Genomic DNA, 26028 nt, shown 5'->3' with positions numbered 1-26028 from the left:
GGAAAAGGGCCCCAGCCCACGTGACTCGCATAGCTGGACAAGCCCTCAAAGAAACTTCCCTGGCCTCCCTGATGTGTGGCAGCTGGCACAGCGCAGTATGCAGGCTGTAAATAGAACAGCCCTGCTGGGAAGGACTGCCTCATTCTCTATGTGAGCACCTCTCTTTGAAGATCCCAAGAAGCCACGCTCAGCCACAGGTGAGAGGAGAGGAAGCCAACTAATAAAAATGATTGACAAAATCCTCTTATGTGGACACAAAAGTGTGCTGCTCTGAAGATCGCTGCTGCAGAACCTCATTGGGATTCCCAGAGGGCAGATTGGCAATACTTTATCTAGGGCATAAGTCACATAACAAACTAACAGCAACCCCAGGAGGACTGTGCAAGGGTTCTTTCTGGTTTATTTCCGCTAAGCATGGACAATAAGAGGGATGTTCGTGGGAGGCGTATCTAGTCCCAGGGTCGATTTATCAGTGTATCTGAACTCTTATTTTAAAAAGTATTTATCTGAAAAGAAACATCAGGGCTGAAAGAAACACAGGTTCTCAGCTTCACAGCACAGGCTGCTCTTGTGGAGAATCTGGGTTTGATACCTAGGGCCTACTTTGGTGGTTCATAACCATCTCTAACTCCAGTTCCAGGCAGGGGGGGGGTGTCCAATGTCCTTTTCAGACTTCCAAGGGCACCAGTTCCAGGGGGTCCAATGTCCTTTTCAGATATCCAAGGGCACCAAGCATGTCAGTGGTGTGCACACATACATGCTAGCAGAACACTCATACGCATAAAATAATCTAATAAAAATGTTAAAGAAGCACTTTTTAAAGTGCCCTAGAAAGAACTGTGCTTCGAGCTGACGGTGTTCTGTTTATGTGATAGCCTCGTCTTCTCTGACTGCAGACAGACCAGGCTCTGCGCCCCAAGCTGGCTGCATCTATCTGGGTAACTTGGGGATGTTGCTAAACTCTGAAAGCCTCGGTTTCCTCAGAAATAGAGATAACAGCTTGTAAGAATTAAAAATCAGTCGGTAGGCCTGGTATCACACTCAGTGTCTTAGAAACCTGTGCCCTTACAATGTTCTAGTGCACCTAGAACTATAAGCATGCATATAAATAATGTCAATTTTTCCACCACTTGGAGAGCTGAGGAAGGAGAATTCCAAGTCTGGGTAACCTATCAAAACTCTGTGTCAAATACACAAATCAGCAACACTGAGGACTTATACATTGCCCACAATTGTATATCTTCCTTCAATAATTATTTCATTAAACTGTGTTTAGCTACAAGTCATAGAAAATTCAGAGTAATTTGCGCATGTATTTCTTTTTAATTTTGCTTTTCTCAAAGACCATGGGTTTGCCAGTCTGTGGCTATGACATCCATTAAAGTAGACAAAGGTTCCTTTAAAAGCCCCATTCTGGGGCTGGATGACTGGGTAAGTTGGTGAAGTGCTTGCCCCACCAGTCGAGGACCTGAGTTTGAATTCCTAAGTACCTATGTTAAAAACCAGACGTGAACCTGTAATCCCAACTCTGGGGAGAAAACAGCAATGGGACCTTGTTGGCCAGCCAGTCTAATCAAATCAGGAAGCTCTGGCTTCAGTGAGAAACCCTGGCAAAAAATAAAGGGAGACACTCGATGTGGGTTTCTGACCTATACACACGCTGCCTTTAAATGGTAGAAGTTCCAGCAGCCTACATGGCCTGTGACGGCAGCTGCTGACCTTTGCAAAGGCCAAGGCTCTCTGGGGCACATGACAGAGGGGAAACTTAAAGAGCAACTGTGGTGACAGGCCAGAGGCTGGGTGCCAGCTGCCCATCATAGTTCTCAGGACTGCTGACATATGAGTGGCAGAGTTGTTGGCGACCTGGTTGTGTTCCCTGAAAAACGCTCACATCTAAGGAGATCAGGACAAACGAACCCTGGAACAGGCAGTCTTGCTCGTGGGGCAAGGCCGTCCATCTAGAGACCTGGAATACGATTCTGGGATGTTGTCTGAGGACCTTTCCTGTTGGCAAAGCTGCTTTACTTAATCCTATCATGGGATCCCAACACGATTTTGTCACGGAAGCCCAGCAACCCTGTACTTAGCACCTTTGGGGAAGCCACTCAGTCTCTGAGTGGTCTGTCAACTAGCTGGTGCTTACCTAGATACAAAGGAGGCTTCTTGGAGGTCCAGGAAGGTGAGGAAGAGGACAGCTGCCCTCACAAATATTTCAGGACGACTGACACATTAGTGACATGTGACGAAACATATTATTAACGTGTGCCTTTTCCCCGCACCTCTATTCCACCTCCACCCTCCCCACCACAGTTTGTGGAGGCACAGGGTCACCTTCTCCACCTCAGCACTTCATGGAAACCAAGAGGCATCCCAAGAAAGAGGCAGCCTTTGAAGAGGACAGCGACGCAAGGGAGGAGTACTCTGGGCTGTCCCGCAGAGACTACATACTGCATGGTGGGAACACACTTCCTAGGCCTGCAATAAAAAGTCACAGAACCAGATTACTTAAAAAACAGAAATGTTCAGTTGGGGAGATGTTTCATGAAATGGGTTTGTAAAGGGGCTGGCACGCATGCATGAGAACCTGAGTTCCAACAACAGCACCTATGTAAAAGCCAGATATGTCAAATCCCATCACTTAAGAGACAAAGGCCAATCTAACACTCAGTGAGCTCTAGGTTCAGTGGGAAACGTCTCAAAAATAAGGTGGAGAGCATTTGAGGAAGATACCCAACACCAACTTCTGACCTCCATACGTGTGCATACCACATGTTCATACACACACACATAAGCATGTGTCTATACACATAACACACCCAAAAATCCAGGAATTTTTCTATGCTATGTTGGAAGCCAAAAGCCCAGAAGTTAGGTAGCAACAAGGCCATATGTTCTCTGAAAGCTATGTGAAGGGTCTTTTCTTTCCTCCTCTGGCTTCTGATGCATTCCTTGGCTGCCATGGCTTATGACGTCACTCTGGTCTCTGCCTTCACTATCATGTGCTAAGATGGTTGTTGACTACATCGGGAATTAACTAATTCCAAACATCTGGGCGCACCTGTGAGAGATGTTTCTACATTAGATCATTTGAGGTGGGAGGCCCTCCCTGAATCTGAATCCTTTGAGGGCAGAAGACCCCCCCCCCAATATCTGGTCCATAACTCCTGCTGGCAGCCCACGTAAAAGGACATGTAAGGAGGAAAGTTTTTGCTGTTCACTTGGCTGCCCTTGTTCTCATTGGCAAGTCCATCAATCCTGCTGAGCCATTCATTCCTTTGCTTGAGTTAGAACAAATTCTTAGGGATTCCAACATAGACTGAAAACTGGCAGGTCTCTAGGACCTCCCAGGGATTCCAACACCAGCTCGGGACTGCAGAGACATCCGGTCTCATGGACAGAACAACTCATTCTTCAGCCTTTCTGTTGGAGGCAGCCATTAGAGAGCTACTCGGACCACAGCCTGTAAATCCACATGTGTGTGTGTGTGTGTGTGTGTGTGTGTGTGCGTGTGCGTGTACGTGTGCGTGTGTGTGTGTGTACCATGCCCACACATGCATCCAGTCTCCATTTTGCTCCTTTAGAGAATTGACTAACAAGTGGCCTTCTCCTGTGTGATCTTATAAAGACACCGGCTCTATTTAGGGCCTACCCATGGGGTCTAAGATGATCTCATCTCAAAATCTTCAGCTTTATCACATCTGCAGAGACCCTTTATTCACATAACGTCGCATGGGCCGGTCACCAAGATTTGCATGTGAGCATGTCCTCTGAGAAGGAACCGTTTGAACCAACTACAGGCATCTTGAAATGATTCTCACATCTGAGGCTGAGTACTGGGCTGCACTTACTCCAAGGGTTTTGGGAATGAATGGTGATGAAGTGGACCTTCCATCTCTGCCCTGCCTGACCTGTTTCATCCAATGACCAGTGCTATGCCCTGTGTGTAAACTGCCCTTGTTGACAAAGTCAAAGCAGGAACGGCTTCCAGTCACATCTGAAGCATTCCCACTCGCAAGCACGGTGAATGCACCCTCTGCTGGTCTTCTGTGTGGAAGGTGAGAGGCAAAGCTATGAAAACTCTAAGAACAAACCAAGACCAGTGGATGGGAAATGGAATCTCATGATACTTCCTGCTTCTGCTAGTACTAAAGAAGTAGGCAGAGAGACCTGGCAGCCTACTGTGCAAGGGGAGGTTTCAAGGGTTCTTGCAGAGGAGACGCCATGTGTTTGAAAGTAGCAGGACCCTTCACTTCAGGGCAAGACCACGCTGTAGAAACTAAATCTCATTCATTTTCATATGACTGTGAGTGAGTCCCAGCAACTCGTCTATCCAAAGACAACATCTAAAACCTCCAGGGCTCAATCAAAAGATGATCAGAAGAGAACTGGCGTTTGTGCTATTGTTCTGGATCTGTTCTTGGCTCAGGGCTAAAAACAGAGAAAAATTTGCATGTACTCAGGATACAAATAGGCATTCTTGAAAAGCATTCCATTAAATAAACCCACATCCCAATCAAAAGATACCAGGCAGTTAGGTCAGCAAACAAAAGCAAATCCAAGACTTATGATTGAAACAACTGTTCTATTGGAAGAATATGGAATTGGTGTAGCATTCACAAGTGAAAAAAGCACATTTTACACACACACACACAGAGAGAGAGACAGCTCACACAGGGTAGAATGTTCCTAACACCTGCTATAACTTTCCACAATCTTGAACTTCTGATCCAGAGAGGGATGAACCATGTGCAGAATAGACTATGTGCCAAGCAGGTGTATTTCTCACTGCACTCACCTGCACAGGACCAGCTATGACAGGTCCTCTCAGGAAAGCTCCTGATGCAAAAGTATCTGCTTGACACACAGTCTGTCTCCTTAAATTTAGTTCTTATGGTCAATCATTTCCATTATGACAACTAGACCCTCCCTAGAGATTAGACGGCCTTGTTGTAAAAGCCACTCTTGGATAAAAAGCACCATTGAATAGTAACATAGACTGTCATTTTGTCTTGGGTGATTATAGACACCTGCAGAAGGTGAAGAAGCCAGACACTCACTAATTTCTGGCAAAAACAGCCAGAACGGAACAGGACTGCGCATATAAGAAATGATGTTCACTCAGTTTAGTGACCAGGATGCCTCGTTCATCCCCCAGCCCTATCTATCACTCATAGGCTAGAGATCTTCAGCTGGTTTCATTAACCCTCAGTCCTCCTTCCGTCATGGATAAAATGAACCCAGCATAGCATTATACTCGTACAGCTGTGGTGGAGATTAAATGATTTGCCTAATATTCTGTTGATACAAAGCACAAAAAAATTATAAAGGAAGAATGTGTTTATTTCTCCTTCACTTGCTCAAAATGCATATCACCTGCTATAATGGCATTGTAGCATGCAGCTGCATTGCAAAGCACTGAACTGTGAAACTACCCACACCGCTAGGTCTGTTGTTACACGGTCAGAATGGGGTAGTGCTGCCTGAGGTCGCAGGTCCAGATAAAAGGCTCTGCTTTGGGTCAAGGGCAAGGTCAGCCTTCATTTGGTTGCATGCTTCTTGTAGATCTCCAGGAACTCCTGTACGTCTTCAGGGGACCCCATGATGACTGGTGCCCTCTGGTGGATATCAGTGGGAATGATGTCTAATACAGCTTCCTTCCCCGTGGTGGCGATTCCTCCAGCCTTCTCCATTATGAAAGCCATAGGGTTACACTCATACAGCAGTCTCAGCTGGAAGACAAGACCAGAGACCAAGGTCTTCAGCCAGAAGGTGTTACCATCTCGGGGCGGGGGGGGGGGCTTGTTCTATTGTAAAGCTCTGCAGAGTTGGTGGGAGTTTCCATGGTAACGGAGTCTCTCTCTCTCTCTCTCTCTCTCTCTCTCTCTCTCTCCTTTTCTTCTTCCCTCGGTCCCTCCCCTGTCTCTCCCTCTCTCCTTCTAAGTTAGGAAAGTTCTCTCATGCCCCACAATGCATCTGAGACACAACCATTAACTATTTGGTTGAATAAAACCATTCATGGAGCCAGAGCTAGTCAACCACCTGATGCAAACATGAGGCAGACCACCTGGATCTGGGACAGAGTGACATTTTGGCAGTACTCTTTACAGCCAGAGACTGGACTTAATGAGTGATTCCGTGTGTGTTGGATGGAGCGCTGTCTGTTCTTAAGGCTTTTTTTTTTCTTTTAAATCCACATTGGTGTCTGACTGCAGACATCTGGAAGGCAGACTGGCTCCTTCAAACAGTGTACTATTGTCTGCAGCCCTGTGCATTGCTCTTTCAAGCCACCTAATGCTCCAGGCTTGGGACTTTGTCTGCCGTATATGTTGGTATTCGCTTTTGAATATTAATTTTTTTATTGGGCACATTTTCATGCAGTTGGCCTGTGGAGCAGACAGACTGCGCTAGTATTTTCTGCCTCTGTTTCCATATGGGAATCAGGGCCAGACTTGAAAACGGGGAGGCACCTCCACATTTCTGGCAAAGAAAAAGAAAGTAGATCACTTGAGGAAAGCGTGATGAAGCAAGCTGACTGGATACTTCCAGGCTGTCAGAGAAAAGCAGGTGTGCTAAGAACACAGAAAACTGCTTTCAGTGAAGCAGACACCCTGAGCCATGAGCAGACCCACCAGACCCGCCATCTCTGTTCCTGACATCCTAAGGGCACTGCTCCTCCTGCTTCTTCTTTCGTATATTAAGAGGTGCCGGGGATGTAGCTCAGTTGCTAAGAGCGCTTGTGTAACATACATAAAGCCCTGGATTTGATCCTTAGTACTGTGTAAAACCCTGCACGGTGGTTCACACCACCCAGTCTTTAGAAGGTGGCAGAGGAGGATCAGGAGTTCACACAGCCTTTCCGCATGTGAGACTGTTACAAGAAAACGAGAGCTGGGGGAGAGGACAGAATATTTGAAAAGGAAGCATTTTGTCACCTTGTATGAAGAAACAAAGGGTGTCCCCTAGCCAGCATTAGAAGGCACACCAGCCTTGTGACTTACTAGAGAGCTGGCCATAACAAGGCCAATAGAGTCAGTGGGAAGAATTCCCCTGGGGGCCCTGGTTTCCCCACAGCCTTGTCCCTCATCAGACAACATCACTTTCTAAGTAGCAAATGCCAAGCTCATTAGCGCCTTCTATGTTATGCCCCTTGGGAGTCATCAAAGCAGACCCCTCTCTGCAAAGCATATTTGATTTGCTGTCTTGGTAATGAGACAGGACTATTCCATTTCCCTCTATGAATGGAACCCATTCTGTACAAGCCAAGCCCATACCCCCTGGAAGCTCTGAGCGCTTTTAGTCCCCTGCTGGAGTTCCATTGATTCTCTTTTGCTACAGCTTTGGGAAGGCCCTCGTGAGACGTTTTCACATTTCATTGATCCAGTCTGGGCCTGGCCTCAAGTCCAGAGTCTGTCACAGACATTTCAGCAACCACAGGGGACTTCATCAGCTCCGTGACCTTCTACCTAATGCAGTCAAATCCCCAGGCTGGAAACAAAACCTGCTGCTTCTTGCTCTCTTCCTTGGGGATGTACGTACCTTTCCATTGGGGCTCTTCTTGTTGGCAGGGTATAAAAAGATCCCTCCATACACCAGAGTGCGGTGAACATCAGCTACCATGGACCCCACATACCGGGCACCGTAGGGAGCTGAATTATCCTATAAGGTTAAGAGCAGCAAAGAATTAGAGCCGTGGAAGACAGAGGGTGCCCCCTTCATGTCTCTGATGCTTATCCCATTCCACAGTCACTTCCCAAGTGTCTTATAAAACACCCACTTGTTGCTGAGCAGGACATGAGATGAAAATCCCTGTGGTTGTTTGAATGTATTTGGCCCCTATAAACTCATAGGGAGTGGCACTATTAGGAGGTGTGGCCTTGTTGGGAGGAGGCTGGGTGACACACAGTTTCAATCCAGATCTTGAGGCTGGAGGGCACCCCTTTAATCTGGGCCACACCTTCTGTTGGAAACGTGTCACTGGCTGCACACTCTCCAGCATGATGGACTGAACCCCTGAACTGTAATCAAGCTGCCTCGATTAAATATTTTCTTTATAGGAGTTGCCACGGTCATGGTATCTCCTTATAGTATTGGTAAACCTTAAGACAATCTCATTCCATAGAAGAAGAAGGGAATCATGGGGACTTAGTTCCTGAATATCTCCTGACAGTTCGCATTCCAGAATAGCCCCAAGGAAGTGTGATTGGTTCCAGACAATACAAAAAATTTAACTTGAAGGTTGACAAAGACTTTGTCAAGCTAAAGAACTGGGCATGTTTTGTGGGACAGGACTTGGAACAAGCAAAGGTTTAACAGCATGGACGTAAAAGTGCTATTGTCACAGGGCTTGCTGGCATGCATGTGAACAGGGAGTGTGCCTGGGAGAGGAGAGAGAACCATGCTAGAGAGAAAGCCTGGGGCCAGCTTTGAGGCCCCGAGATGCCATGCTAACATATGAGCTTCATCCTCAGAAAAGGGCAGCAATGGTAAGGCAAAATCCAACACCTGTAGAGAGCCCCTCAACAATCAGCCATTTCTCTTCTTCATATTCACTAACTAGCAACCTCTGTAGTGAGGCACCAAAGCAGTCACTGTCCACCGTGTGTGTGTATGTGTGTTTGGTGGCGTGCAGAAAGGTGTGTACATGTTCTCATGTGCATGGGTTTGTGGGAATACACATACAGGAGCATACATGAGGAAGCTAGAGGCCGCTGTCTGGTGTTTTCCTCCATCACTCTCCACCTTGTGTAGTAAGGTCCCGTCTTTCCCATGAACCCCGGAGCTGTCTGATTTGGCCGTCCTAGCTTACTGCTTTCTCAGAAGCTTCCTTCTCTGCCCCACTACCCTGGTGTTACAGGAAGGGCTCCTGTAAGCTGGACCTGGAAAACCAATCTCCAGACCCCATGCTTGTGAAGCAAGAAATTTACCCGTTGAATCATCTCCTCTGCCTGATGCTAGCCTTCCTGGTACAACAGACCGAGATCCATCAGGGACATAGGCCTGAAGGTGCAGACCTCATGTGGGAGGTGCTTGGGGACCAAGGGCACCAGAATACAAATGTTTTATTGTTGTAAAGGAGCTCATCTGGTGGACTTTATCGTCCAGAGCAAGCTTGGAGATAAAAAGGAAATAATACTCAGATTTCAGTGTCTCCGAGCAAACACTCCGGCCCCAGCACCTAGGTTCAATGGTTTCCACCTCTCTCTCCTTTCATCTCCAGGATAATTCCCATCAGTAGATTTACTCATAAAGCAAGAGTACCAGACAAAGTCCAGGCCCTTCTCAAGACCAAGTGTCCCTTTCCCTCTCAAGGGCTCTCCTCCCACAGCTCAACGCCACAGCAATCCCACGTGCCTACTCACTCACTGGAGGGAACTTTTTCCTTTGGACGTACTCAGCGATGGCAGGGTCAAAGTCCTTGGCATAGCCCTCGTTAAGGCTGTAGATATTACCTTTCTTCTTGATCTTCACATTCTTGTCCACCATAATGAATTCTCCAATGGCCTTTGAAACGAGGGAGAAAGGTAGACAGATGACCAGCAAGCTCCCCCGGGCATGAACAAAGCCTGGCCTGAGACCACACCCCATCCCAGGAGCAGTGTCTGCAGCCAAAGGCTCCAGTGGTGAGGGGACGGAGGGAGTAGAAGGGTGCTGGGGTTTAAGGGTGCAAATGATTTCCACAAAGCAAGAATGTTTACAAGGTCAGACATGGGAGGGCACAGCTCAAACCCCAATACTAGAGAGGCTGAGGCAAGGGGATTGGGAGTTTAAGGTCAACCTGGGCTATATTTTTGAGACCCAGCTTCCAAAATCATAGAAAGGGGAGGGGCTTATCAGGCCCCGCCCTCCCTGAAGGACTGTTGTCATTGGTGGTTCCTAGGAAGAAGGCGGCCTTTCCCCCACAGTTGTGGTCATTGATAAGTTGCTCATGCCCCTATAAATAGCCCTTGTCCGTGCCCATACAAGCCACCCTATTTAAACTCAGTGGTTCTCAGGGAGGGGAGGAGGGAAGAAAACCGGAGAGGAAGAAAGGTTTCAATGGGAGGGAATGAGGAGAGAAAATATGAAATTGTCAAAGAATGAAAAAGGAAAAACCATTCAGACACAGGGAGAGAGGAAGTATGTGAGACAGAAAACAGTAACTGTGAGAATAAGACTCACTCCTGAGCTCACGGAGGAAATGTTGAGGGGAGTATGGAGTGGGGAGGGGAGGGATTAGCCACAGTCACACTTCATCACTGCAAGGGATCTCTTCCTTTTACGTTTGTGCTTTTCGGTTCTTATTTCCAAAAATTTGGTCAATCCGTTTATAGGAATATTTTTGTGGAGCCAGAAAAGCAAAATAAATATCTCCGCCTAAAATGTCTAGAAAAGAAACTCTCACAGCGAGGAGCCAGAGCTGCCTGCCGAGCTCAGGCGGCCCAGCTGCCCAGGCAACCATCTTGTACCCAGCCTTAGCCCCTAGTGGGTAAAGAAGAGTCTCCCACATTTGAGACAGGAGCTGTAAAAGCTCATTGAAAGCTGAAGCCTGCTGGAAACCCACGGGTAGCTATCCTAGCAATGACCTCAGCCATCAATGTGCCCTAGAAGGGAGATGAAAGGAAGAAGGAGGCACTTGGTATCTTCCCTGAGTAACCTCGCCTCCATCAGGCCAAAGAAAGCAAGCCGAAGTGTTCAATGAAAAGGAGCCCTGGCAATCTGCAAGGGAACATTCCAGCGGCCACGCTGATGCAGCAAACGTCTGTATCTGAGGAGGGAGGGAGGCTCCCCTGTACCCAGAAACCCACCCTTCCACTAGCCTGTCCACGATCAAGAGACAGAGTATTTTTCCCTTTGGGTCTGCCAACTCCAAAGCAGCAGAGAGGGCACCAGGAGCCGGGCAGGTGGACTGGGAAATCCGGATGGCTGACTCGGCAAACACCAGTGCTCTCAGAAGCTGCACCCTTCTCTCAGATTAAACTTCGCTCTGGGCCTGCCCTATTTACCCTGGGGCCTCAAGCAGAGACTTTAGACTTCTGTTGTCACCCTCCACTCTGGCCTTAGTTTATTTATTAAGTGCCCGTGCTCCCAGGGAGGTGAAAGTGCAGTAGCGCTAAGGGTCAAAGATAGCCCAGGCTCTGATTTAAGGCAGTTTGCCACACCTCACACACACTCCCCCAGCCCTCTCAAGAGTGAACTGCCTCTTCCAGAGGGCACCATGCTGTGCTTCATGCCTTGTGTGTGTGTGTGGTTTGTTGTTGTCTGTAGAAGGTGGAGGGAGGTGGCTGGAAAGATGCTTAGGCACTGCTGCTCTTGCCGTGATGGGTTTGCAGCACCCATGCTGGATGGCTCACAACCACTGGTGGCTCCAGCTCCAGGGGATCCAACACCCTCTTCTGACCTCCATAGGCACCATGCATTTGGGACACACACACACACACACACACACACACACCACACAAACTGCGTACAAGCTCAAAGCTACCAGCTAAGCACCCAACCTAAGAGATGTCTCACCGGGTCCAGCATGAAACAGTTGACACCACAGTCCATGGCGAGGACCAACATGGTGGCGCTGCCATAGAGCGCATAGCCAGCGGCCACCAGTTCCCGACCTGGCTGCAGAGCGTCCTTCTCCGAAGGCTCATCAGTAGTTTTCTAAAGCAAAAGAGAAAACACGTCTTTTCATTTTGGTTTGTGGTTCTTTTTTTTTTCCAGTTCAACATCAACAGGATGCATTGCAGGGATCTCTCAATGCTTGCTCCTCCACCATCCTATGCTGTGACCCTTTAATACAGCCCCTCACGCTGTGGGGACCCCCAACCGTAGAATTACTTTCACTGTTACTTCATAACCGTAATTTTTCTACTGTTGGGAATCCTAACACAAATATATGCTATGCAGGATATCCAACATGTGCCTCTCGGAAGGGTCTTGACCCACAGGTTGAGAACCTCTAGGGACAGCACGCAGCATCCCAAAGGTAGTGTTCTGATCCTATCACTACCCCAGCCTTCCTGAAAGACCCCCAGCTTCCTGCATCAAGATCCTTTTTCCCAATCAACATCCCCTTCACATCTTCCTAATTTAATATTCCCTCGTGCCTCCAATTATCGCTTCCAAAAAACAGCACGCCTTCCCGCCAGCTCCGCTAATGTAACCTGATTACGGGCACCCGTGTCTTCACCTGCCTTTTCCATCTTTATTTAAACAAATTAGCACAAGGCTGCAGGGCTGAGCATCTCAGGGGAAAATTGATTCTCTGTGCGTCCGTCAGTCAGTTGGAACACACTATCCCTGAGCAGTGTGGTCAGTTACTCCCACATCAAAGAAATTCTCAGAAATAGAGTTTGTGGCATCTCTCTGGGGTCATTAGAGGACAGGCCAGATGCTGCTGACGTTTCTCCCCCACAGCCCAGTGTAAGAGGCACGTTTTAAAGCTGGCCTCACAGAACTAGAGAGGGAATGGAGGCCAGCAGAGGCTGAGCGGTTGGTGAGAAATAGAAAAAGGATTTTTTTTAGTTGGTTTCTCTAAATGGCAAATTTGGCCAATGTGTCACTAAAGGAAAATGAATGACCATTGTCATATAGATTACTTGTTTGGGTCATTTTAAAATAATAACCTTCTTCCCTAGAAGCCAGAGGCACAAAGATGGGACACAGGCCTCTAACTACCTCTACTTCCTTGCCCTAAGCCTTTACAGAAACTGCTTCTCCACCCAGGAGGCTCCCACATAGATTCGCCATACCCTGCACCAAGCTTCCTATCTCTCCCTGAACTATGTCACCCAACACCTTTGTTCTCTTCTGTGCCCTTAAAATGAGGAGCTTGGCCACTTCACTGAGATGTTCACACACTCAGGAGAATCTCTGGACCAGAGGTTCCTAGCCTGGCCAATAACAACCCTTCTTGATCACATTTCCTCCTGAATACTCAGAGCAATGAACGCCTTTCCCCTGGAAGTCCAGTGCATGCCGCCTAGCTGCCTGGGACTGCCAAGTGCAAGGCACTGGGCAAAGCCAGGACTGCCTGAGCCTTGCCTCTCTTCTCCTACTGAGGCCACTAATGTAACAGGCATTGGGCTGTATCATTCCATGTCACCCCATAGGGAGCACACAGCGGACACTGTCAATTTGGGAGACTTGAGGTGGTGGAGGAGAAAGTCGGGCAGGAATGGGTGGGATTATTGCCAAGGTCTTTCCCTCACAAGGGCAAATAACCATTCCTTTTAAAATTCCATTCTTAGTTATGGGGACCAAATATTTTTTAAGGACACTGCCAATTTCTAGAGGAAGACTAGAGTGAGGTGAATTGTCTCAGGGGGAATATTTTTCTGGTTTTGTTTTCTTAATTTATGAAGAGATCATTTTAGGAAGCTTTTGGCTTAAAGAAGAAACTGATGAAGTTAGGTTGGGCTGGTCCGGGGAGGTCGTCATTGCATGTCCTTTGTCAATTTTAAATCTCAGTTTCTTTGTAAGAGAGAGATGCAACTGAAAGAGTGAGATGGTCTCTTTTCCCACCCGCATGTTATGACTGTCCTTAGCAGTTTTGTGGTTCTTCTGTACAGAATAGGCAGGGCAATGAGACCTTGAATCTATTCAAGACCCACAGCTCCATGCTCCGCATTCATTTTCTGATCAAAACCAGGGGCTTTGGACACCATACTTTACCTTTCTGTAAATGCCAAAAATGGTTCCGATGGACACGAGGCAGTCAATGTTGGATGAGCCATCGAGAGGATCAAAACAGACAACGTATTTGCCCTGGGCAAAGAAAACAAAATGCAAGCAAGGTAAGTATACATTGAATGAACTCTCAAGGACAAGGTGAGATATATGGTCTTATTTGTTTGTGATATTCTGTCAGAAGATGGAAGAATAGACAGACAGGCAAATCTCGGGCAGAGAAAACATTTAAAATAGAAAGTATGGAAGGGATAGAATGCAGATAATTAAATCATAACTTACTACATCACTGATATAGCAGAATCATGATTTTGGTTTGAGAGTGTCCTGGCAGTCGAAGGAAGAAAGGAAAACAAAAAATACTCATTTGTTTCTCTTTACTTGTAAGGCACAGAAATAATGCCTCAGGGGAAGGGACGAGCTCCTTAGCACTTAAGTCTGTAAGACATTTGTCACTCAGTGTGGGAGGGGCTACATGGAAAGGCGGTGCACAGATTTCTCAAAAACACCCCTGATATGACTCTGGAGAGAAGTGGCCCTGGATGGTGGTAGGCAAAGCATCGGTGCCCACTTGGGCTGGCCATCCCCAGCTCTCAAGCTCCCCAAACAGGGTCTTCCAAGCTCTATCCGTGACTCCAAGCAGGCAGTCCAGTCTTTGAACATTTATACTCTTAAGTTTTTTTTTTAAATACAACAAATTGGAGAAAATTTTCAGGGGAGCCAGTTTACCAACTCATTTTCCATCTCCGGTTAGAGTCTTTAGGTGTGGTGTGTGTGTGTGTGTGTGTGTGTGTGTGTGTGTGTGTGTGTGTGTGGAGGGGGGTGTTTACTGTTCCACCCCAGATCTAAAGGACTCCTTGACTGCTTGCCCTTAACAATTGATGACCATGGATGCAGGAAAATGAGACTGCAGTCGCTGTGATGGCCTGTCGCAGCAGGGGTGGGAGTGCTGGAGAAGTGGCCAAGACTGCCAGAAAGATCAGGACTTGTGTGGCATGTGGCAATGTGTTAGAGGGGCAGTGGAGCGCATCACTGTGGAGCCCATTGCTGCGGAGCACATGGCTCCTGGCTGGTTCCTGCCCCTTACTAAGGTCAACACAACTGAACATTTAATCAGCTTCTGGTTGTCTTTCCCAGGGCTACTTGTCCACGGCCCCAGCACACTTTCATCAGGGAAAGACAGACAGTGTAACTGCTTCTAGTCTTGGGTTTGTGTTATTGGCTGCCAGTGTCTTATAAGAGCTGGATAAACCCTTTCCTGTAACATCTCATGTTCAAATCCCCAAGCCTCTCTGCAATGTTGGACATTTCCCCAGCGGTTGCTCCAACCCTCCCCCAGCTGTTTGTCACTGAGCCTTACAGCATGCCAGACTGGAGCTAGACACTGGGTCACACAGGCTATCTCTTGATCTCTGCCCGCACAAAGCAATCAGACCTCCAGGGAATCCCAGTGCCTGAGGTAAAGATGGAATGTGAAGTCAATTCAGCTTGGCAGCGGGTGTATCATGAGGTCTGGGAACTGGCCGCATTGAAGAGGCAGTTAGCCGAAGCCAGGCTTTGAAGACACCTAAACACAGTAGTGACCACTCGGGAATGGGGAGACACGTGGAGAAGTGGGAAGAACAGGATCAATGGAGCCTTTGGGACAGAGTTCAGAGGTTTGGGAGGGCAGGAAAACCAAACTGAGGGAGCCTGGGTAATCCCTAGAAATCTAACTTGGAGAACCAGATAGAATCTTGTACGCAGTCCGAGAGGAAAATGGCTACATGCAAGCCTTCAGCATGCAGACACAGACCCACCCTCTTCTCAGGTTCTATTATGATAGCATGTTTATCCTCTTCAGACACGAGAACGCAGGCAGAGAAGGACGACCTCAGCATATTGATAACCAGGTCATTGGAAAGGACATCCAGTTTCTTCACCTGATCCCCCGTCACATTGGTTGAGCCAGCGATGCCAAAGCTAGAGGGAAGAAAACCACAGAAAATAAGCCAGGGCCACCAGAACCCCCACTAAGAGCAAGCCTAAGAGAGTGAATCTGGAAGAAGGAAAACAGACATGTCGGGGTCTCCTTGTCTGGAAGGCTTGGCAGAAGAGGTGAGGACACTGCTCCCAAGACCCAGTTCCAGTTCTGAGATCCCATGTGTCCCTGGTCAGATTCATGTTTCCCAATCTTTATCGCGACCCTCCTAAACCTTTTAAAACAATCCTCCCCTCCCCCATGAACAGACCGCTACCCTGTTTTCACACGGTGTGTTTCTTACTGTGTCTGTGCTTTATACATAATAAGGGGTGATTTTTTTTTGCTGTCTGTTTTGTGCGGGAAGCAATGTTTATCCCCACCTGTAGAAGTTTAATGCACATGTAGAAGTTAAAAAAAAAAAAGCCAAAAAGCCCAGGTTGGAGTGAGCCTGGTGTATGCGCTAACCCAGGGGATGCTTTGGCTTGTGACAGAAATCATCCTGAAAGACAAGGAGTCTCACGCTGTTTGGGGGAGGAGAAAGATAGACTGCCAACACCCATGGACTTCAGACCCACAGGCAGGCAGAGTGCATGGCAGCGAGCTGTTCCCTCTAACCCCCAGCAAGGTCTGTTCTTATGATCCTCAGCTTCTATTTAGAGTCAGACCTCCAGAGGGGAGGGGCTGAGAAGCCTGAGCTCCTACTCTCCTTGTGAGCTACCTCCAAGTCAATCACTGCAGAATTCCCAGAATCCAAGGGGTTCATCCAGAACGCAGCCTGGTTTTGTTTGGATGAGGGGAAGGCAGGCTGATGAAAGACACAGGAAGGAGGCCAAGAACAGCGGGAGTGGATGTGAGGGTTTAGCCAGGGAGCTGGAAGGGGGTAGGGGCACAGTGGCACAATGACACCCTGAGATGTCCTTGGCATTTCCTGGGAACTGGTTGTCACCGCTTCAGCGACTGCTTGCTTCAACTGTTCCTTTCTCTTTAAGACAAGATCTCAAGTAGCCCAGCAGGCCGCGAATTCTCTAAGAACAGAAGATGACCTTGAACATCTGATCTTCTTGCTTCCACCTCCACACCCAAACCTTAGGAGCTAAGGATCCAAACCAGAGCCTTGTGCATGCTACTCAGGTACTCGACCAGCTGGGCTACAGCTCCAGGCCCTTGCTTCAACTGTTGAAAACTTAGTTTTCCCTTGAAACTTAACTTGCTTCTGCACAGCTGAGTACAGCATAGCCCAGTCTAGAAACGGCCAAGCAAAAGGTCTGCTTGACTCATTTGCCCGACTCAGCCATAGTCATGGCCACTCCCTTCTAGCCTGGAGATCAGTATCCTGCCCTCCAGCCCTCCACCTCTTCTCTTCTGCTTGCCACTCCTTTTTCACTGAGACCTGCCTTTGGGTCTCTGCACACTGTCTCTTTCTGAAATCCACTGTGAAGTCCACTCTGGTGGAAGAGTGTATCTCGATACTCGGTAGGATCGCCATCCCGGGAGCTTCTCCTTCCCTAGCACCATGGTGGCAGCTTTCCTCCCTCTCGCTTGAGCTTGCCACCATGATTGCCACCGTTGATTCAGAAGGGGGGGCAGTACTGACAGGTGAGGACCCAGGCATGTAGGATGCACAGTCCTCTGTGCAGACCGACCTCAGCTCTGTGAGTCCCTGGTTTCCAACCTCCCTCTCGTCTTGCGTGTGCACAGAAGGAATGGTATCTCCCACATAGGGCCCCCATTGGAAAAAAAACACACAAAGAGCTCAACACAGTCTTGGCACCAAGCAAAAGGCCTGGTTGGCTCATTTGTTAGCATCAGCCACTGCCATCGTCACTAGATGATGTCATCATCACTAGGTCACTGTCATCATCTAACTAGAAAATAGGGAATACAGACTGATGGGAACTGGCCTGGGGAGTCTGAGACATGGGGCAGAGGAGATGAGAGCCCCAGGCAGAGGGTTGGGGCCCTGCAGACAGACACCGGCTCCTAGCTTGTCACAACTGTGATGAAGAACCTGAAGCAACAGAGAGCTGCTTCGATGAGTAAGACAGAAGGTACAAGCATAGCCCCAACTTTGACAACAAGCCTTTAGCCTGGGTCACCTCATTGGAGGATGACACCCCTGGCTACAATACCTGGATGAAGGAGAGGTCACAGGGGAGACAAGAAGCAGGGGGAGGAGAGGGGGGTGAGGCCAGCATGCCACCTCCCACTGCGTCCCACCTCTTAAAGGGCCCCATCACCTCTCAACACCATGAGCATACTGGAGACTGGGTTCCCAGCACACGACCCCTTGAAATGCAGATCTTAGCAAATCACAGCTTGTGAGGAGAATGGGCCCCAGTCCCACCTACTCCTGTACCCCATGCTGTTTACTTAAGAGCCTATGTATGCCTTCATCAAATCTACAAATGACTCTCTGGGGATCTACTGTGCTGAGGCTGCAGTGCTGAACAGGCCCATGGCCTCAGGGAGCTTAGTGAGGAAAGACAAGCAAGAACAGCTATTCCCAAATGAGTGTAACAATCAGGGAGGAGCGTAAGTCAGGTAACAGGGTGGGTAATTCATCTGGATGGTCGGGAAAGCACTCGGTGCCCTCTTCCAACTGCGTGGAATTTAGTGTTCTGTTGTTTTGCTTTGTTTTCGTTGTTTCGCTTTTTGTTGTGGTTTTTTTTAAGAAAGAGAAGACACCCCAAATCCCAGAAAACCCCCGAACCTGTCAGCAATGATTGCAAATCAAAGGTATAAGCATCTCCAGAAGGAAGGGGCTTCCTGCTGTGTAAATATCTAAAGAGTATGTTTTTAAAACTTTTGAGGTCTTTCTCCCATAATGCCTGGATCCAGGAAATTCATGAGATGCAGTCACAAGAGGCCCCGGCCCACTCAGCTGATTTTTCTGAGCATTCTGAGCATTTTTCTCAACATTTGACCAAACCATAAATACCATGAGGCCTGGCATCACACTTCTTTCCCTGTGCTATGGAAGTTTTCAGTGCTATCGGCAGAGGTGACTTGGTAAGTCAAGTCCATAGGGTGCCCTTGCTTGAGAGGGCTTGACCCTGGGGTCACAGAGAAGCCAGCATTCAGGAAGTCAGGGGTCACAGAGGCCTGTCCTTAATGAGAGTCCTGTGGGCCAGACAACACTCGACAGGGTTGAGCAGTATGGAGACCAGCTCTATCCCTGCACTGAGGTGGTGGCCACTGGGTGACGCTGCTCCTCCATCTTCCTTCAGAGTTCTTCTTTGCCCCCAGTGTGGGCCTGCCTCTTCTAGAAGGATGGTCCTTTCCAGAAACCTTCAAACTCCAAGATTATTCACTGTGCAACCTCTCAAGGACATGGAGTGTGAGGGCTTTCCCTGTTAAGCCCAGGTACTAAGTCACCTCCAAGGAAACACAGCACTGTGACTTGAAGGTAGACACTGGGCTCAGGAGAATGGATTTCCATTTGCCAGGCAATGATGCTACCACAGTGGTCAGAGCAATGTATGGATTGTAGCTGGGCACCTTTGCCTCACAGCCAGACCTCTGTCCTTCTCCACTCCACACACCATTGCTCTAGCCAGTGACATCTCTCACTGCACTCCTCCCCACACACAACAAATAAAAAAAACAAGGTGTACTTCCTTCACAAACTTGTGCAGGCAGGGATAGTGGCTTTTCCCTCCCACCAGCTTGTCAGAAAAACACAGGAGGTGACAGTCAAAGCCACAGGCCAGAACTCTAAATCACCAGGATTCCAGTCCCAGCTCTACTACATACTTAACAGCCCTGTGCAAGTCACTTCATACCTCTGGCCCCTGGCTCTTCTATAGCATGGGAGTACAGACAATCAGCTTCATCGTGTGTGGAGATGGTGGAGAACGAGTTGATAAAGGCCAAAAGCTCTAAATAATGCCTGTGTGTATGTAGGCAAACATTTAAGAAGTATTATCATCCTACCCCAAGTTCTGTCAACATTAATCCATCTGTGCTGAGATGCAAAGTGAGGTCTTAGCAAGAAGTCTGTGGCACAAAGACCTGAATTCAAAATCTGTATGTTCTTCCTACCAAGTATGTGATCCTTGTCAACCCATTCAAACTCCCTGGCTGTGCTCTCCTGATAAACTTAGCCGGAAACAGGGAGTATGACACACCTGGTCTACAGATGTGTCTGTAAAATGACAGGCAAGACTGGTCTTAACATTCCCAGAGGCATCCGCTGAGCGAATGATTTGTGCTGGGTGGGGAGAGACCAGCTCTAAACCGTTTGTCGCTGGGTGGGTGGGGGACCAGCTCCAAACCACTTCTCAGACAGCTTCTAAGAAGATGGCCAACATAGGATTGTCATCACAATATGTGGCATGAAGGGAAAAACTAGCTCCTTTGAGGTCCTACGGCATTTCACTTCAGTTCTCTTCAAATTAGCTGATCCTTCAGATCAAGCAGATAGAGTTAGAAAAGCCAAGACTTAGCTTTTAGAGACACAGCATACCCTCTCTGAAGCCCATGGGCTATCACTGGCCTTAGGAAATACTTTGTATATCTCATCTTTTACTTTTACTGTCAAACTCAAAGTTTGAAAGTATAAACTATTTTCATTTGTAGAACATGGGATTCCTTAGAGGGTGGGTTAATTTGTTCAATATGTTTAAGCCTTCATAAATTTATATTAAGTATTAATATTTTATACAAAGTTTACATAGGATTTCTAGCACAGCAGGAGCTGTTCCTTGGCCATGAAGACTCTGGTGTTTTATAGGCAGATTTAAGATGTTCACAGAAGAAGCAAGGTCTTCAGTAGCTCTGCTTTTTGACTTTTCTCTTTATTTTTGAGACTCTCATACATGCAATATAATGAAAGATGACCATATCAACACCTACTGGCTCTCCCCACATCCCTTAAAATGCTCCTTCTGATTTCAAGTCTTTGTTTTTACATCCTCTAAGCCGAGTTAGTGTTCTACCCATGTGAGCATGGGTGTGGGGTCATCCACTAGATCATGGGAATTCTATAGCCCCACATTCTCCAAACAGAATGAGTCTCCCCTGGCAAATATCCATTGCTGATAGACCCTCAGTGAGGGGCGGGGCCAGAGATCTACTCTGGGCTTTTGTAGGTCTTGTGCAGGGGACCACAGCTGCTGTGGGTTCACTATAGCCAAGCTGTCTAGAAGACAGCTCTTCGCAGCGCTCCTCCCCATCCTCCGGCTCTTACATTCTTCCTGCCGCCTCTCCCGAGATTTTCCCCAGAGCCTTGGTGGTAGGAGAATAAATACAGCTTCTAGGTTCGGGGCTGAGCACTCGTCTCTTACTCTCTGCAATATTCTCTCCACCAACTGCTGCAAAAAGCAGCTTCTCCCACCACAGCAGAGAGGACCCCAGGTCTGTCAGAGCCAGAAGCTGGGTGCCTTTGGGGGGAAGGGGAGTTTTCAGGTAGCCTATGTATACCAGTATGACCTTGAACTTCTGATCCCCTCACCCCCCCCCCCCACCTCCATGCTAGATAAGCACTTTCCACTGAGGCGCAGCCTTAGCCTGGAACAGCAGGACTGAAACCAGGAACCACCACGTGATTAACAAGCCCTATATGACATCCTTGACTTCCTGACTGACAAGCTATTTCCCTTCCTCCAGTGTCGACACCAGAGCTCAGCCCCTTTGGCAGCATGCTGGAGGACCATAATATTTTCAGAACATCTAACCAAGGGCAAGGGGAGGGAGGTTATTACTTAAATCTATGATTTAAGTCTTATCATTGAAGTCCCAGGTAACCCCACCTCCACTCTGTTATTGATTGATCCTCTGGTAAATGACCAACCATTCACCCAGGGGGGAAAATCCAAGGGTTAGTTAAGAAATACATGGAAGAGGTGCCAATCCAGCTCTTTTCAGGGTCACAGAACCCAACCCCGGCTTTTGTTCATGCAGGGTGCAGATGGGCAGATGTCAGGGTATGAGGCCCGCTCTGAGTCTGCCCTGGAATGAGATTTGCAATGCACGCAAGTCATATGGTGCAGAGAAGCCAAGAACCGAAAGCGAATCTGATACTGTTCTGAGCGGTTTTGTGCCATGAATTCTGCAAATGTAAAGACAGGTGTCAGCATGCAGTGACCAGCCCACCACGCCAAACTTAAAACTGGATCTCTGTATTGGTTCCCTTCATCAAATAAGAAAGAGCTCATATATGAAAAAGAAACAGCTGGAGAGACACCTCAGTTAGTGTGTTTGCCACGCAACCACCATTTCTGAACTCAATCCCTGGAACCTGTGTTTTAAAAACAGAGCATGGTAGCACGTGATTGTAATTTCAATGCTGCGAAGGCAGAGAAAGGCAGATCCCAGAAGCTCCCCAACCAGCCTGCCTATTCTAGCCAGCAAGTGAACTGCAGGAAAATGAGAAACCCCGTCTCAACAAACAAGGCAGATACCTTTTGAGAACAGCAGCAAAGGTTTAGCTCTGACCTACACACACACACACACACACACAATTCCCTATGTTGTGGCCTGGAATATATTCCAGCTGGTATGTATGTGGGCAGCTGCAAAACAGAAGGAAGACAAAGCACAAAGAAAATAGTTTACAGAAGAAAATAGTTTGCTTCAGGAAGCAGGGATGAATCCATATGTAACTAACAAACTCCTTCATCTTCACACAGCACTCAGAGGTTCAAGAGTGGTTGTCCCTATCTGACAAGAGGGGAAACTGAGGCTCACACATGCTTCACCACCCATCCATATCACCACGTTAATTAAATGTCAGCCCAGGAATCTAAGCCCAGCTCTTTCTCTCTGAAATGGGCTTTTTGGTTCAGCCATGCCCCTACTCTTCTAAACCCAGTCGTGGCATTCTTGGGACCAAGGTGCTGAGTTCAGTGACTTGGATGCCCTGAGACTGTCTGTATGTTCTACAATAGCCTAAGTCCACATTCACTCACTGCTCCCCAGCCTCTAGAAGTCAACGCCTCCTTGTATTTCCCTTTGGAGTTTTGTATTGCTTTCCTGTTTGGTATCAAGATTCTACTCCCATTTGCTAGAACCAGTTCTTCGAGAACACCTCTCAAAGCCTTTCAAATCCAAACCACTCTTCACCTTTGTCAGGTCCTTCCCCTTCCTTCTCTGCTACTATACCTCTGATCACTCCATCTTCCCCACCCATTTCCCATGCCGTCTCCTCCAACTCCCTACTTCTAGCCTTCCCTTGCTCACGACCTGACCTGGGCTATGTGAGATGCTGCCTCAGGATATTGCCTCATTAGGAGCAAGGGAGATGACAACAATAGCGACCTCAAGGTTGACTGAGACAGGGTAGCATCATGATTCATAATTATAACTCCGCTGATTCCCTGTGAGACATCAGGCTGAGCTTTTGAGACTGGTTCTGATGAGGCTCTTGCAGGAACTGCAACGGTCCCATCCTTCTGGGTGCACGCTCTTCTCAGGCCAATTGGCCTCACTAATAAGCTCTTTGAAGGCACACTGGCTCTTCATTCAACACTTCAAAGCCCCAGTGAACATAATTTGGAGGCCTGTCGAGATCCTATCCTGTTGCTAGTGGTCTGACTGCATGCCACACTGTGAACAGTCACATGCTTCCTGTCCCGCAAGAATTCAGCTTCTTCCCGTCAGCTATTCGTGTAACCATCATTAACACCTAGTCTGCCATTATAACAGCCAGAGTAGTGGAGTTAAATGCCACAAAACTGCAGAATGGCTCTATTACTCAGGAGGTGTCTGCTCAGTGAAACACCTTGCAGCAGTTTTAAAGAAGGCCGAGGATGTCACACCCTGATGGTTGAAAATGTTCATTACTTAAGTAAAGATAAACACGATAAATACAGTCCCATTTCGTTGGCCAGCTACATAGGAATGTATAAATGCATGTTCATATAGACATTTACTTGAGCACAAACAAGTATCTGAGAAAATAGTCGACACCAGTTAGCAATGGGTACCCCAAGGATTTAGCACATGGGGGGTGGGGTCTCTTTTTCCTTTGTATATTTTGAATGGCTTGGTGTTTTTGTCAATGGGTACAACTCTTTAAGGAATCTGCAATAGTATTTTCAAAGCTGGTGTCTTGACCATCTAGACTATGAATACACATTCTCTTCTGTGCCAAAACTAGCACTTTCTACCAAACCCCACTCCCATTATCTCAGGTTAGTTAAAAACTGGGAGATCCCATAGCAGAATCAGGGTTTCTAAGTCTCTCTGGGATTGTGACCGGTACTGGTTTATTTTGAAAATAATATAAACAATGCCAACTTCTGTCTCTTACAGAGCCCTCAGATCCTCAGAGAGTTAAATCTGTGTGCTGCAAATTTCATTTGAGGTGGGACTTTATCTGAGTGCTTGCTGAAAGACTCCTTAGGGCCAGAAACAAAACAGTGAAGGAGTCCTCGCCTCTAACATACCTGTTCCTAAGTTTCTCTAACAAGACCTAGCCCTGCTTAGCACCCAAAAGTATATGTGACCAGGTGTTTCCTTCTTAAGATTTATGTCAATCAAGCCACACAGTAGAAACAGAGGTTCTAAGAAATAAACGCATAAAGAAACAAACAACCCATGTCACATTGTTGGAGAATTTAAAAATGCTTTTCAAAGAATTATATGTTCAACTTAGCTACAAACCTCACATAGTTTCTGCATTGTTCATAGGCATGAGAAAATCATGAGGAAGTATACAGATAATTTGAAAAGTCAGGTTCCGTTCAGTGGTATCCAGTCCAGCTAATACCAAACATGTGCTCAAACCAGAGCAAAGAAAAAAAAAGAAAGAAGAAAAAAGAGAGAAAAGAGAAAAAGCTGTGTAGTTACAGGAAGGTGTCTCTGAGACTCCATGTCCCTTCAGTTCCTACTGCCTACAATATGAAATATAGACCAAAGTATTAAAATCACCCACCGTGCAGGTGGGGTGATGCGCACTTTAATCCCAGCATTCAGGTGGCAGAGGTAGGCAGATCGCTGTGGGATCAAGGTCAGTCTGGTCTGTATATAGTAGATTCTAGAACAATAAAATAATACTAATAATAAAGCACCCACCACAAGGAAACTTTTTGGAAAGGCAGAATCTCAGACCTTCCCCAACTGACCCTGAAGGAGGGTCTGAATAGCAAGGTCCCCAAATGGTTCCGAAGAAGGAGACTGATTCCTTGGCTCCATCGAAAGCAATCTACTACTTCTGCCCTGTCTTTGAACTTTTCACTAATTGGGCAAGATCTGCTCATGGCATCAATGTAAATAGGTTTTGTTGCCCCATGAGGTGAGCCTCTACAGCTAGCCCCGGAAAGAGGAGCACCCAGGGCACTGTGGGCATCTGCTTCTTCCCAGACTGCCAGGTGGCGGGTACTCTTAACGGGACGAGTCTAGGTCAAGGATGATATCGGATTAGAAACTTATCTTGGAACTCAAAGAGAGTAAACGGGTTAAACAGAAAGCAGAAGAAACTGCCCACTTTCTGCCTGAGGTCGAGGTGGGCAGCTGGTAAGTCGCCCACTTTTACCATGAGACTGGAAGGAGCTACAAGGAAGAGTTGAGACCAGAAGAGGGCTAGAGCCCTGTGCACTTGGAAGACAGCCCTCCTAAGGGGCCTGCTCCATCACACGGAGGAAGGAGAATGAAGGCTTGTGTGCAGCAGGACAAGAGACAGGAATCTCAGGCTTCAAATAGTCACACTGACTATCAGCAAGGGGGCGGGGGGGCAGAGAAGTCAGGAGCTCTAACAGACCAGACACAGCCACCAGAGGCCTAACTCACAGCTGTGCGATGCCCGCCTTGCGCACCGCGGAAGAGATGGCTTTGACCGCGGTGCAGAGCGAGTTCAGCAGCTGGGTCATTTCGCCAGTGCCCCCAGCCTTCCTGCCCTCCTCCATGACGAAGCGGGTCAGGGTGTTGATATCCGTGTCGAAGGGCGCCTGGTCCGCCATTGCTGGGGCCCGATGCAGGTGTTGGCTGCAGGTACTCGCTGCAAATGCTGGCAGGTAGGGCCACTGGTGATGGTCACAGCGGGAGTACTGAAGTCCGTGGGGTGCCTGCAGAAGTTCAATGAGCTTGAGTCCTGGCGGAGCCTATAGCTGCCAGGTCTCCGCCCCCAGTCCCAGGAAACACCTCCTTGCTCCCAGCCTCTGCTCAACTGTCGTTCTGCCAGTGCCAGTTCTAACCTCTCCCTCCCTCCCTCCGTTCCATGCACCCTCCCCTAGATGCCACGCTGACATCAACACTTCCTCCTCTGTTGCCCCACAGCCCTGCATGCATTGTGCAGCACGCCTCTGGGTTACCTGCATGACGATCGCCTTCAATCCCAGCAATAACCTGCCGAAGAGGAAGCCTGATGAACTTTCCCCCCTTAAAATACAAAGCAAATCCAGAGAGGTTGAGTAACTCGTTCGATTACTTTCCCTACACAGCTGGTGGAGTCCACGCTGGCCAGT

The 26028-nt window shown here is 47.9% G+C and overlaps 1 protein-coding gene across 1 annotated transcript; it reads right to left on the bottom strand.

The window, feature by feature from the left end:
• Positions 1-5319: 5319 nt before the first annotated feature.
• Positions 5320-25890, bottom strand: LOC142847993 (fructose-1,6-bisphosphatase 1). Its single transcript, XM_075969389.1, has 8 exons — positions 25876-25890; positions 25355-25629; positions 15462-15624; positions 13648-13740; positions 11494-11634; positions 9364-9501; positions 7537-7656; positions 5320-5729 (listed from the first exon to the last, which is right to left on the bottom strand). The coding sequence occupies exons 1-8, from the start codon at positions 25879-25881 to the stop codon at positions 5538-5540; spliced, it is 1128 nt and encodes a 375-aa protein (XP_075825504.1). The 5' UTR covers positions 25882-25890; the 3' UTR covers positions 5320-5537.
• Between the last annotated feature and the right edge of the window lie 138 nt (positions 25891-26028).

Source organism: Microtus pennsylvanicus, chromosome 4, assembly GCF_037038515.1.
Source record: "Microtus pennsylvanicus isolate mMicPen1 chromosome 4, mMicPen1.hap1, whole genome shotgun sequence".
NCBI lineage: Eukaryota > Metazoa > Chordata > Mammalia > Rodentia > Cricetidae > Microtus > Microtus pennsylvanicus.
The sequence above is the reverse complement of the archived record's forward strand: the minus strand, read 5'-3'. Positions and strand labels throughout refer to the sequence as shown.